The sequence below is a fragment of the Anas acuta genome, chromosome 2 (genome assembly GCF_963932015.1).
Source record: "Anas acuta chromosome 2, bAnaAcu1.1, whole genome shotgun sequence".
Lineage (NCBI taxonomy): Eukaryota > Metazoa > Chordata > Aves > Anseriformes > Anatidae > Anas > Anas acuta.
Window position 1 is genome coordinate 37,250,999 of NC_088980.1, and position 14,213 is coordinate 37,265,211.

General features: G+C 39.3%; 1 protein-coding gene across 1 annotated transcript in view; it reads right to left on the bottom strand.

Moving 5' to 3' along the window:
* The window catches only part of RFTN1 (raftlin, lipid raft linker 1), a 92,471-nt gene that overhangs the window by 43,280 nt on the left and 34,978 nt on the right, over positions 1–14,213 (bottom strand). Inside the window, exon 3 of the mRNA XM_068674306.1 lies at positions 11,975–12,161. Coding sequence (XP_068530407.1) covers positions 11,975–12,161 — 187 coding nt within the window. The remainder of the gene's footprint in view (positions 1–11,974; positions 12,162–14,213) is intronic.

The window sequence follows — 14,213 nt, forward strand, 5'->3', positions numbered from 1 at the left end:
CTGTTGTTACCAATGCAAACCCAGGAATCCCCACTGTAAGTATTTCTCAACGAGAGATAACATTCAGACAAAACTTCAGTTCCAACACATTTTGTCCACTGAGTTCAACACAGTTTTGACAGCCTGCAGCTACAGCACATCACTACTTGCTAGGGAAGAAAATCACGGCAGTGATTGGGGAATGCCTCAGGGACTTCCAGATTTCTTAATCTGTCCAAGAAACAGTTTTATCAGTCTGGCATCTAAGGCCAACACCAAGGGGATTCACAGGCAGTGCAACTCTCAGGACATGCAGAAAGCCAGCTCCAACAGCACAGACTGACAGTGGCACCAGGCCCATTTGGGCAGCCTAAAAGATCAATGTTGCTTGTATGGAAAGTGAGTCTCCTATTCTACCTTAAGTGAGAAAAATGGCAAAGAAATCAAACAGGTGTAGAACATGTTTTATAGCTGGTAACCAAAGGAATACCCACTCTTACCTACCATTATGCTAAGTCAGTATTTAAAAACTAGAAGTAATCAAAGTAGTCTACCCTTCAAGTCTTACCTCACGCTTTGTTGCTGAGAAATGCAATTATGTTTCTTCTCTTTCAGAAGATACTAACTCCTAAAATAATTCAAACCATGTGACATTTGCCACATATATTGCTGAAAAATGTGGAAACATGATATTGGTCAAAATACCCAATGGGAAAGTTTGGAAGTTTGCCTGAATGACCTTGAGAAACAGCCCACAGGCCTGCACAGCAAAGCAGTGCCACCGAAGGCAGTTTTCATCTCTGGACTGCCGTGGAAGGAAACTGATATGCTTGATCAATACAGGAAACGTAGAGAATCAGTTGTTGTATCAGCTCTTTAGGAAAACACATAGAGGAATGTACAAAAATAAAAGCCAGCCTGTAATTCTTGGGATTACTAACAAAGCAGTTATCTTAACATCTCACACAGAGCATCAAAAGATCCAGTTTGAAGTACAGAAGTAATTCTGGGCAGCGGCTGCTTGATGGAGCAGGTACAGACAGGACAGAAAGAAAGGTGAAGAAGTTTGAACCAGGACTGCTGAGGAAGCAGCAAAACACCCAAACAAGGGCTTTGCAGGCTTGCCGTGCTTGTGAAAGCATTTCTGTGTTAGAGCTCTGTTCTGAGGACTGAGGCTGTGTGACACGTAAAGCACACACACCAGCTACAGATGGTCCCAGGGGCTTTCCCGAGATGCTCGCAGTTACTCAGAGCCATGAGATGCGTGGGCTGCTGACTGCAAACTGGAAGTGCGTGTTTCCTAGGCAATACTGCAGAAAGTTTCTGAAGCATCACGTGACGTTATATTTTGTACTTGTTCCTCCCATCTTTGGCCATATACACTTGCTTCATTTCTCTCATCTCACCTATACATGAGCTACACAGTGTTATTTTGCAGATCATGAGTTGTTTAAGAATGCTGAAGCCCTTTCCCTACTTGTTTTTCTTCTGCTTTCTAGGTTCTCCTCATAACTCATGGTCCTGTTCTTTTCTTGACTCTGGATAAAAATTGCTATCCATGGAAACTCTCCAAACACCTTTATAGGATTTACAGAAATCATTACTGGGGAACTAAAAGGGTCCCGCTACCACCCGTCTGTAACAGGCATACAGGAATTCATTTAAGCAGCAAAGAACAATTTGTTACAAAGAAAAAGTCATTTTTTTTGAGGGACAACACATGAACTACAGACAAGCATGTTTAATCTTCTAGATAATGTCCTAGATAAAATAATCTAGTCTGTGCAGATTTTCCATGGCAGATTAACGGCTTTTCAGTAACATAAAAACACATTTAAGAAAGTCTCCCTTCTACTGTACATAGTGGTACACTTAGAGTTTTTTCTATAATCTCTATATGACTAACTGGAAATGTAGCCTTGATGTTATCTAATCATCATTTCCAGATAGAAATCATGTTTCCAGATAAAAATATGTATGAGCTAAGGCTCTCTAATACCCTAGCAATCAATAAATCATCAAAACTGCCACTTGATAACGCAATGCAAAGTCCACGCCACATCAAATGGCGCAAACACAATTCTCCAGTGCTTCAGTCACGTATTATTCCAAACCACAAGCGGTTACTAGGAGCAGGGAGCAAGGCACCAAGCCTTTTTTACACACCAATCCTTTTGTTTTGAGGCACCACGAGACCTTTGCCTTCATGAGGATGAAATGTGTCAGGCGGCTCCCTCGTGGGGGAAGCCCACCTCACCCACCACAGCCCCGCTCCGGCCTGCCTGAGGAAGTGATACTCCTACCTCGGAGACTTTGAAATAATACAGCTCAAGTTCAAAGCTAACATAGCAAACCCCGAAAATCAAGTATGTGCCACACTATCCATGCTTATTTAAAGTGAGGCCCAGGGACAGAACAGACCCAGAGGCCCAGTCCCTCCTGTGCCCGCTCTTCGCTAAAGTCTTCTTCACACGGCCGTCAGCTCTCAGCGGTGCTACAAATACTCGTGACAAACAACAACTCACTACCCTAAAAGTACCAGAAACACTGTACTTTCATGTTTAAACTCACTGGCTCTTGGTAAAAATAAACCCTTTTCAACCTATAATGCTGAGGTTTGTACACACGTATAAGGAGGGGGAAGTTGGCCCTTGAACCACTCTGTCCTAATTCCTCTCCTGCACCTCAGCAGCTTCCTGGCCTCTGAGTTTGTGTAGTTTTCGGAGGACGTACTTGCAACCCATTTACAAGGAGTAAGTGTTACTTGAGATACAGATGATATCCATAAAAGCATGGCAATTCTTACCGTAACTATTTAAAATGACCTGTTTGTTTATTCCCCCTTTAACAAGCACTTACTCCGAAACGCACTTGCTGCTGGTAAATATTTAAGAGAACACAAGATAATGAATTCCTCTTCTGAAGAATCTGAGGGCTACCTCTGCCCTAGGGTTCACAAAAATAATTGCATCAAAAACCAGTCTGCTAGGAACATTATTTTACAGAATACACGTAACAGATCCTGTTAAAGGCCGTAAAATCTCTACTTAGCCTCAAACAGACGCACCATATATTACCAAAAACTATTTTTCCATGCCTTCAAGTAAAATATGTCCATATATGTTAAAGGCAGGTCTTTGTCTATACTGGTAGCTTTTACCTTTTTAGGAAAAATTCAAGTCTTTTATTCTGTCAAAAACAAACTAAGAAAACAAAAGCTATAGCTTTTCATGTAAAGATAATAAATGGCACTGGATTCCACAGACTGCAAAAATAATTTTCTGAGCAAACCCAGGTGGACAAGAAATTATTTCCCCTCTCTATACAATAAACAGCGCATTTCATATATGAATCACAAAGTAATTCATCAACATCATAAAAGTCTCTCATTACACTATTTGAATATAATTAGTATAGCCAAACAGAAGTAGCTAAATACAGGTATAAGTAAATTCTATACGGAGCAGAAATAATTATATTTTCCATTTTATTAATTTAAGAGGACTACTTTTAGGACCAATTCAATTAGAGACTGTGAAGTAGATGCCCAAAATAGAAATAAAAATTCCCAAAATAGGAACATTATCAAGATCCTTGCTCAATCAGACAATGACAGGACATGGGGGAATGGCTTTAAACTAAAAGAAGGGAGTCCTAGATTAGAGATCAGGAGGAAATTCTTCTCTCAGATGGTGGTGAGGCACTGGAACGGGTTGCCCAGAGAGGTTTTAGATGCCCATCCCTGGCGGTGTTCAAGACCAGGTTAGATGAGGCCCTGGGCAACATGATCTAGTGGGTGCCTATGGCAGGGGGTTGGAACTGGATGATCTTTAAGGTCCCTTCCAACTCGAGCCATTCTATGATGTTATGAAGACCACAGAGGTCAGAGGAAATGTCCAAATCTCCTGACTTCAGTCTCATCCCTGCACTCATATCCCCTTTTCTTATGAAGGAGGACTGATGTCAGTCATTTGAGAAATAAACCAATAATCTGTACCCTGGAGTCTGCTGTCAATTTTACAGCACAAGAAGTTAATAGAAAGCAAACATAATTTTTCAAAAAAATTAAAGCAATGGTTTTATGTAAAGTTTATTTCCACCATCCCATCATAAAATATTTCTCAACAGAAAGCAAAAGAGAAATGCTGAGATCATTTTATCTTTAAATAAAATGTATAAGCTCGAACAATTTGAAAGATCTCCTTTTTCTTCTTGATGTATACTTAGCCATTTCTTCCACCTCATTGGATGAAAAACTGTATCTTCCTCCCTTCACTGTCTTTGGACATTCAAGGTTGTTTTTTTTTTTTATTACCTGTGCTCTTTTAATTAATTAAAAAAAAAATACCTTGGGCCATTTAAAAGTATCTTAGCCCTGAAAGAGGTACACTGGGATACAGTCACGTTGTACCTTTCCTGGAAGCTATGACTAACAGGAGAAGCTGGTACACCATGACCAGGGCTCGTACTCATTGAAACGTACGTAATGATGCTTGCGAGGGAAGAGAAGTGACAGTGCGAAGTATGTGGTCCCTTTGTATGCAGCGAGGAAGGGAACTCTCCTGTCCATGACACCAGGAGAGAGTAAGCAAGCACAGGTTAATCATGGAGACTGACAGGAATTTTCTAGGCTTTTTCTTGTTTTTCTTCCTTTGTTATGTATCTCATGGTTTGTCTTCATCGATTTTCCAGAAAAAGGATTTACTATCAACTGTGGGCATCCTCAGTGACTACCAAAAACCTTAACCAGAGGGTGGCAAACAGCTTGGAAGGAATCTGAGTCTACCTGGCACTGTTCAGAGGGATGGAGTTTCCAGGCACATCTGAGCTGGGGGTAGAGGGGCACCCTTAAGTGTCACTGATAAGGAGCAGGCTGAGGACCACAGATCTGAAAGAGTGGGGTCTTGAATCCTAAACTGGTCCTCTAGCGCCACTAAAGAAGAGGAAAATACATAAAATAAATAAGATTTCCACTTACAGTTGGAAGCTCACTGGCCAAAAATATTTTATGATGGTTGTTTCAGTAGGCTGTCATTTCCTGTACAGCTGTTTGCAGTTAGGCACCATTTCATGGCAGATAAACCACTACCAGCTGCAGAGTACCAGTAACTTAAACATTAACTATTAAAGCTGACACATCAGTGTCTGGTACAAACTGGATTTCCAATCCTTTTCAGATGTAAGAAGAAAATAAGGGAGCCAATATTTGGTCCTAATCGTCCTAAATTTCTCCATACCCATGAATTTGAAACCTTGAAAGCATGCTTGTAAGCTGCAGAGATACTCCAAAATGATTGTTTATTTAACATGATGCGGGGAAGATATGTGCAGTCTTGAGATTTTCCACTGCACAGAAATAATTCCATAGCAGAACAGCTTATGTTTCCAAATATATCTGCATATTTGTAACAAATTGATCTTCGTTATGAAAAACTAGAAACACATTAAGAGGATTAACATTCATGGTTGATACCGGTATTAGTTCCAGGTTAAAAACCTGCCAAAATTCAATTATCTGAATGCCAAGAACTCAGCACTTAAAGATTCACAGGTTTTATGACGCCCACCTAAAAAAAAAAAAAAAACATTAAAAAAAAAAATAAAAGCTGGTATATTGTATCATAACCAGCTCAACTCTGACACGTGGTGCACTGTTTTAACTTTATTATCTAGGTATTTTCTTTACTAGGAATTTTATTAAATAGCAAACCTTATCACTGGAATATGTACTTTTTGATAGTACGTATAGATAAATACTTTTTAAATAGCAGCATATAGAGTTTCTTGAGAGAAGGTCAGGCGTGTATGGACACATAGGCTTCTTTTACATGCAGTGTTTATAACGCTGAGAACATTGATGAAAGAACATTTATTTTGGGTCAACGTTGGAAGTTGTTGTTAGGAAATATGTATTTCTTTGAACTTAAATAAAAAAGCTTTAAAAACCCTAGGCATTGTCTTTTGAGCTAAAGGAAGATATCTGTTGACTCTTGGGCATGGAATAAATATTATTCTTTCAGCAAGCTGAAATCAGCCTGCTGAGAGCAACAACACTTGCTGCATTTACACACAAAATGTGTTTGATCCTAACTCTCATGAAGGCAGGGTCAGAAATTTGCTGTCTTCAGGCCTAAATCCTACATGAAAATCAAATAAATACACATATATACACACACATTTACATTTAAATTAAGAATATATTGTGCCAGTGCGAAGTATGTATTTTTGGCAACTCCAGCAAGCAGGGGGCCCTGGAGAAGATCACTGATATTTTTCATCAAACTGAATTATTTCAAAACACAGACTGGAGATTCTGTATGTCTGCAGAGACCTTCTGTAGAACTTCTCAGGGCCCATGAAGGAGACGTTGGAAACACTAAGCATGGATTTAGCAAGGGTAAATCATATTTGACCAACCTGACTGCCTTTGACAATAAAATGACTGGTCATTTATGGCAATTTAAGCAAGAGATTTGACACTGGCTCCCACAATATTCATCCACTCATGGAATAGTTTGAGTTAGAAGGAACCTTAAAGATCATCCAGTTCCAACCCCTTGCCATGGGCAGGGACACCTCCCACCAGATCAGGTTGCCCAAAGCCCCATTCAGCCTGGCCTTGAATACCTCCAGGGACGGGGCATCTACCACCTCTCTGGGCAACCTGTGCCAGTGCCTCACCACCCTCAGACTAAAGACCAAACACGGCATGAAAATTTTCCACATGGAAAATGAGGAAATACCCAAGGAAATCAAACATGGGCTTTCCAAGAAGAGGTATCAGTCATGGCTCAAGGCTCAATCAACTAAATTCGATATAAAGTCAGAGCAAGAACTCCCTGTTTCAATTAACTATCAAAAAATCTTTAATAAAAAAGCATTTTGGGGCTAGAAAGAGTCTCTGAAAAGGAGTCTCTGAGTTTCTGGATGTCTTCAGAAACATTTTCATTGCCTCTGGAAGGCGAATGTGCAAACCCAAATGCTAGAGGACCAACCCAAGACTTCATAAAGCACCACGCTTCAAGAGGCTGCTACTCCTTCCTAATGTAATTGTTTTTTCATACTTCATCAGTTCTTCAGAATAACAGTTTTCCCCCCTTTCATGGAAAGAGAAGCTGTTTCATTCATTTGCATGTTTAAGTCATTTCAATATTTTGCATTTACACTTGATTTTGATTTTTTTGATTTACCTTGATTTTTCTAGTCTGTTGTAGAATCCAGATTTTAAGTGATGCAGAGGAGACAAAAAATTAGCTATTTCTCAGACGTCACTAACAGAAATAATTTGGAATTAAAATCACATTAAAAATAAAATGTAAAAATCCCATTTTACGATTAAACTTTTGAACTCAAGTCTGTCAAACTTCTTTGCAGATAAATAAAATTATTTTTGGCTAAGTGACGAAAGTTTGCATTTCATCAGGATTAATGGAAATGGGAAAATTGTAAAAATAGAAACAGAATCATCTCATCAAGTGTATTACTGGAGCACCTGACACCTCATTATTTTACAGTAAGGAAGAACAGCTGCAAAGTTGCTTGAGGTAAACATAGAAGTCTATTCTAAAAAAAAATTCTTAAATTATATTATTTAGTCTAATTCTGTATGGCCATGTTGCCTTGTTGACTACTTTACTGATTGGAGGGAAAACCTGTAGAAGAGTATATGTTAAGAGACACATGAACCAAAGAGAAAAAACCTATCTGGACTTCAGATTATTTCCCTTGTTTCATTCAACTGTTATAAAATAAACCATCTGCAAACATGTAAGAATTATTCTAAGTAGACAGTTGGTGAGTCTGGACCATATATATTTCTTAGTAGAAAAAAAATGTAGCACGAAGTATTTAAAAAGAGAAATGCAAACATTTTAATTAACATTGAATTTAACTTCAAGACATCAGACAGGGGTGTCACACTACAGGGAGCTGGGGATAAATTAAAGCAGCTTTGCCTTATGGTATTGTTACAATTTTGTTCAGAAGCAGACTTTGGGATTTCTTTGCAGGGAACAGGCATAGGCTGTCAGTGCTAGTGCTTTGCACAAGACACCTAAACACAGATGCTGATATTCAAAATTAGAACATATGGAAAGAAAATGGAAAAAAGAGACACGCGAAGAACTAATGACCTTTCCATTCCTCAGGGGAACATAAATGACATGCATGCTACTCTCCTTACTTTTGTTAGCCAGGGCCTTACAAATGAGCTGACCTTCCTCATTCCCTTTGCCAGGAGCAATACACTACCACAAATTCTCACTTTCCAGGATACTACCATCCATCCTTTTTCCTGAGATGATTCTCTTCAAGTGTAAATCAGTGTGAATCAACTTTTCTCAAGTGTGAATCAATGTGAACCAGCAGGCCATGGGCTATTCTTCACACCTAGAGCCTTCCCTGAATCTCACCCCCCTGCCCCCCCCCCCCCAAAAAAAAAAAAGCTGTAAGAACCTGGGCTCAAAGATTCTTCTTTGCATACGTTTTAATGAAACAACTTCTCTGAGAAAAGTGTCTCAAACGTTAGCACAGTCAGTAAAAGTCAATTACTTTTTATTTTAAAAGTCCATTGAAACTGAGAGAGAGGGAGAAAGGGAAAAAGTAATCACAGAAACATTAGAATTATTATTCCATTATTCTATTCTATTCAACTTCCAAACCACTTCCAATCAATTGGCCACTGAGCATAATGCAATTAGGTGCTACATAAATAAATACAGTCAAATCTAGTATATTAGATTTATCAAGAGCTATGGCAGAGTCATTCATCTACTTGGTAGACTATGCCCAGTACCTCTAAAGAATTAAATGCTTCTACATTTATTGCATTTCCTTTAATTGAACATGACACTTTGCAGCGTAGATAATTTTATTGTTGATTTATATATATGCATATATATATATATATGCATATACTTGCCCTTTACTTTTAAATTTTTCTTAACATTTCCAAGCAACAAACCTTGCTTTTCAACATTTATGGCTTCCATATACATTAGGAATGTGTTTCCTTAAATGTCCTAGAGCAGGAACGAGTCTTACTTCCTTATTTTCCATTACTGAACATACAGCTAGAACAACATAGTTACAGAGAAAGCAGCACAGATTAAAAACAGAACTATCTAGTGACTTTCAAAGAAAGAAGCAAAGTTACAATGACATTGCATATTCACACAAAGTGTTTTAAAACTCCAGAACAGTGGCAAAACAGGAGGACCAACACTATTAGGTACTTTTTCCAAAAGCTTTAATGTCTGACATATCTAAGCACTCCTCTCTCCATTTTATTCTTGAACAAACTAAAGGCACCACAAATTTTACAGGTAGCAGCAGCTTGCAGATCCCGATGCACATCGTCTGTTGCAGCTAGCACTGCCTCTTTCTACCTTTGGAGAGGCAATGCTACCTCAAACAAAGAACTCCAAATGTGAGGCAGCTTTATACACAGAATTGCTATTACTGCACCAGAAGGCACTCACACAACAACTCAGTTTCTGTTCCATTCGCGCAACAAAACCAGCACGGTGAACACACCGCACCTGGTATCTGCTGGACAACTGACAAGTTAAGCATGTGGTGCTGGAGCCATCTGTGGTGAAACACCTGCAGTAAAAGAGGAGCTACAGCCCCAAGGGTTCTGCAGAGATGGCTGGGGAATCCTGAGGGTGGCCCCACACCGCAGTGAAGAGCTTTTTATGACTCCTTGGCTCCCCGTGCACGCCTGGCACCACCATCAGAGCGGACAGCAAGAGACCACGTCTTACTTTGCAGTATGAACGATGTTAGCAGTGAACCTACAACTGTAGCTGGGCTACTTACACTTGGAAATCTTACAACAGAAATAAAGATTGATCTCATCAACAAATATCCTCGGCAGACCCCAAGAGTTTAGCAGTTTTATACAGACACAGTCTACCGATGCCTGAGACCTGACAGTCTTCAGTGACAAAGGTGTCATTTGTCCTGTATCAGCAGCATAATGAGAAAGGTTAATTCTGATCATAGATTTTTCCCCCATAGTTCTGACTTGAATAAGATAAACTCATGGTTCCAGTACAACAGGCCTCTCTACAAGCCATGGTCGTGTGAAATCCATGCAATGTCCATCTCTCTCCCCTTGTGCTGGATGATTCAGAGAGCCACTGCATTCACACGCTGCGAAAGCAGTTTCTTCCACACTCTTGGCCAAACCAAAGAATATCTACACTACAATAAACACCAAACTGATGTAATTTCCCCTCCTGATACTTCTCTGTTTTGTTTTGTTGTTTTTTTTTTCCCACTGCACCAGCTCTCTTCCACTTCCCCAAGCACCAGAAATGACAGATAAGAGCAGGCAAAGAAATGGAGTGTGAATGCAAAAGGAGATCTAATTGGTTCAAGACTCTCTCCTGTCTTTAATTTTGCACAGTCATTTACAGCTGTCTGAAGCGTGTGAAACACTGGCACCCAAGCGAGTGAGTAGGCAATTAGGATTTTGTACTCTTTCACATTCATTCTGCACAGATGTAAACTACTGGATATGGCACAAGACAGCAGTGACTGAGCTTTCTGGCTTGACAATGATGTCCCTTACATTTTTACTGCCAAGGAGGAGGATGCTTTCCCCTGACGCGTCTTTACAGCTTGGTCCTGAAAGACATTGAGCCCTCTGACCCCACTGCAAACTCAGGCATGCAAATGCTTTCATTATCTGCAGCGGGGCACTCTGTAGGCAGGGAACATAAGGCCTAACAAATAGGCAAGCCCATCACAGTACTACTCCACAAGTCCACTCTGCAGCCAAACACTTCGACCTTAAAACTGGAAAGCCTTTAACCAACAACATCAGGATGCCAGCATGATGTTTTTCATTAATAAGACTAAAAGCAAGTCAAGGTAAATTGAGAGTTATTTTAGAAGCTAGCGTTGGCTGTGATACCTAATGCCTACATACAGTTGGTAAGAACACAGAAAACCTCCCTTAGGTCACAGACTGAAGTCTGACTCTGTCCATACTTGCTCCCAGTTGACCACCAGGCTGTAGCAAATTGAATGGTGGTTTTCAGTTTTAAAGAGGTGTTTAAAACAATTCCAGCTTTTCGTTCAAGCATCAGCAGAAAGACTGGAATCAGCAAACAGGAGGCTGAGTTATCCCCCAGCTTTCCGTAAAGGTCACTCTAAAAAGGGACAGAGTGAGAAAGGCAATTTATGTGGGAAAATTGCACAACATGGCTGCAACAACATGGGGAGCTGCAGAGTTGTGAGCATTGAAATAACATTAAATTGTATTTGAAATAGTTAAGTAAAAATCCTAAATCTATGTTTAAAATATTCACATTTTAATTCGCTTTTAACTAGTTAACAGCGCATTCTATTGATGTTATTAAAATCAGATTAAAACATAAAAGAACAGTATTCCTGTTTGTTTATTCATCTTCAGACTTTGATTATGTAAAATATTCTTAATACATTTTAAGACTCTGAACAAAGCAAGAAAGTCATCTTTTAATTTAAGGAGCTTGTGCTGAATCAAAAATTAAGAGAGCTTGTATTGTTTAGAGGAAAGAGGAACCTAAAGTCTACAGATAAAAGCATGCATTAACGCTGTGGTTCTCAAATTAATTGCATTAACTGTAACCCGCTAAACACAAAATATGTCTTTACTAAGCAAATAGTTCTTCTGCCTTAATTAAATCTAATAAATTATTAAAGGGTACCAATCCTAGACCATCCTCACAAACTGTCAGGCATACGGTTTGTTTGTTTGCCTTTCATGACAACATATCCCAAAATATAGAGCATATTTCAACTTGTTATTCTCTGAGTCGTCTGCCAAACTGCGGATGAATTGTAAACACGAAGAACATGTTAAGCCTATTCAAGCCCACAAAAAAAAAAATTAAAAAAATCAAGTCTTGCACAGTAAACTCTGCTATAATTTCCTGATGTAGGTCAAAACTCAGCAGGAAATCACATTGTCTATTTTTATCCCAGTTCACTGGAAGTGCTTTACCTTTCTGTTTTCTTGATAAGCACAGCCCTGAAGATTTGTTCCTGGGGAGTTTTCTCTTTTTCATCAGTTGGCTGCACGAAGGGGTGGACAGCAGCCAAGACGAAGCCCTGCTGGTACAATTCTTGCAGCTGAGCTGGAAGATCACACAAGGAGGAGAGCTTGATTGCAGATGATCCTGGTAGCTCAGCTGGAAACAAAAGGTAATTGGTCAATAATCTTACACTGGACTATCAAGTTGTTTAAAAAAAAAAAAAATCCAGGCTCTTCAGTGTTAAACAAGCTTCACATTGGTCTACAATATTAACACAGAAATTGACCGTTCCTAAGGCCCATTTGTACATCAGATTGTAAGCAGGTTGTCTTGGTGAAGGGCTTCTATCACGTAAGAGACTGGTGTGATTAAACAAGAAATCAGACATTAAAAAAAAAAATCCCTACATAATCTAAGAGGGAAAGGGGATAGTCAGTGAAGGGAGAACATGTCAAATTCAAACAAGTAGACATCTGCACTATTAGACTTGGAGATCACTGGCAAAGTGCTGTTGAGACCAAATACCTACCAATATGTCTAAAGTGTATGGTGGTAACAATACTAAGAGCATGAATACCTGTACTGATGACAAACTCTTCAGAACAGACACTGAACCCATGAAAATAATCCACGTCCAATCTGCTTTCTGTGGGGTGTTAGGCCTCCCTATGAAGCATCTGAATCTGCTGACTACTGTCAGACCCTCAACATATAAACAGCCAGTATATGCAACTCCCTGCATCTTCTTGGCATCTTGTGGGCTTCAAAAGAAAATCCCATAAATCACCTAACACAACCTTCTACTCTGCCTCTCTACATCAGTATTTCTTCATATGTTTTTCACATCTTCTCTGAAAAGAGAGCTTCCTTCCCTGCCTTTGCCTCTTCATTTCTCTCTCTGTTGGGAGCTATTTATTATTTCATCCCTAACTATGCCAGAGCACATTGTACGGAGAGGTGCTGGATAGCTTCCCCTCCTGAAACCAGGAGGGAGGGGATGTTGCAGGAAACACGGCAGAGGTTCCCAGCACCTTGCAAGCGTGGGCCCTTCCTTAAAAAAAGCACCGGAGAACAGTTTGTGTGAAAGACACCAGCTATGCAAAATAAGGTTTCATTGTACTGCTTTTTTCATCAAATTATGTGGCTACCCTTTATGAATAATGAAAGAGGTTATCAAAAACTAATAAATATTCAAAACTAATAATACATGGAATAATTTAAATAATAATAGATTAGCTGTGCTTGGTACGCTTTTTCTTCATATAAGACCATACTCCAGAAGAGGGTAATGGAACTTTTTGACCAGGGACTGGAAGATGCAGTGTTTTTATTATTTTTGCAAATAAAATGAGAAATCCAAGCCATGCGTATGTTGACAATAGGTCTCTGCCTTCTGTAGCAGCTTACAAATCACACGAGAGTCATAAAAAGGGATACCCCAATGAATTATGTATAATAAATAACACAGCTGACTGACTTACTGGACCCTACTGGGGATCGACATAGGGAAAGAAACCCAGATGTTAGAAACACCTTTTTCCTCTTGTGACACAGAGATTCCAACAACCTCCAAATATGCTTCAAATAATTTAATTAATTAAAAGAACATGAAAGCTGGTATAGTCTTCTAAATGTGGGTTTTACTCGGATACAATTAAATGACTAAATCAACAAAGTTACTGCTGGTGATGGTGCTCCAATTTTTACCAATTGTCTATGAAAACTCATGCTTGTCTTGCATTATGAACCTTGTCTCTGGGTTCTCCTGAGTATGCCTTCGTAAAACTCATAGAAAGACCAGTCATTACCATTGGAGTGTGATTGCTTACCCCTAAAAGTTAAACATGAGGGGAAAGGATGAAAATGCATGCAATTGGAGCCTTGGGAGCCTTTAACCTGAGGATTAAAAAAGAAAGGTAATAGAAAACAGAGCTGGAACGGATCATCCACCTAGTCCATTGTAATTATTACCTAGAGGCAAGAGCAGTTTTAGTTTTCTCCTCAACTAACAGTGGCCAAATGTCCTCAATGAATTTCATATTCTTTTTCTTTCAGTTCTCAATAGCCATTCTCGATTGTTACCTCCACAGTACTTAGTGCACATCTCAGATTAGCAAACTTCAATAAATACACCCAGTAGTAGTCTACTGCTAAAAATGTTAATGAAAACAGTGAAAATTAATAGACTATGGACAGAAATATTTGAAG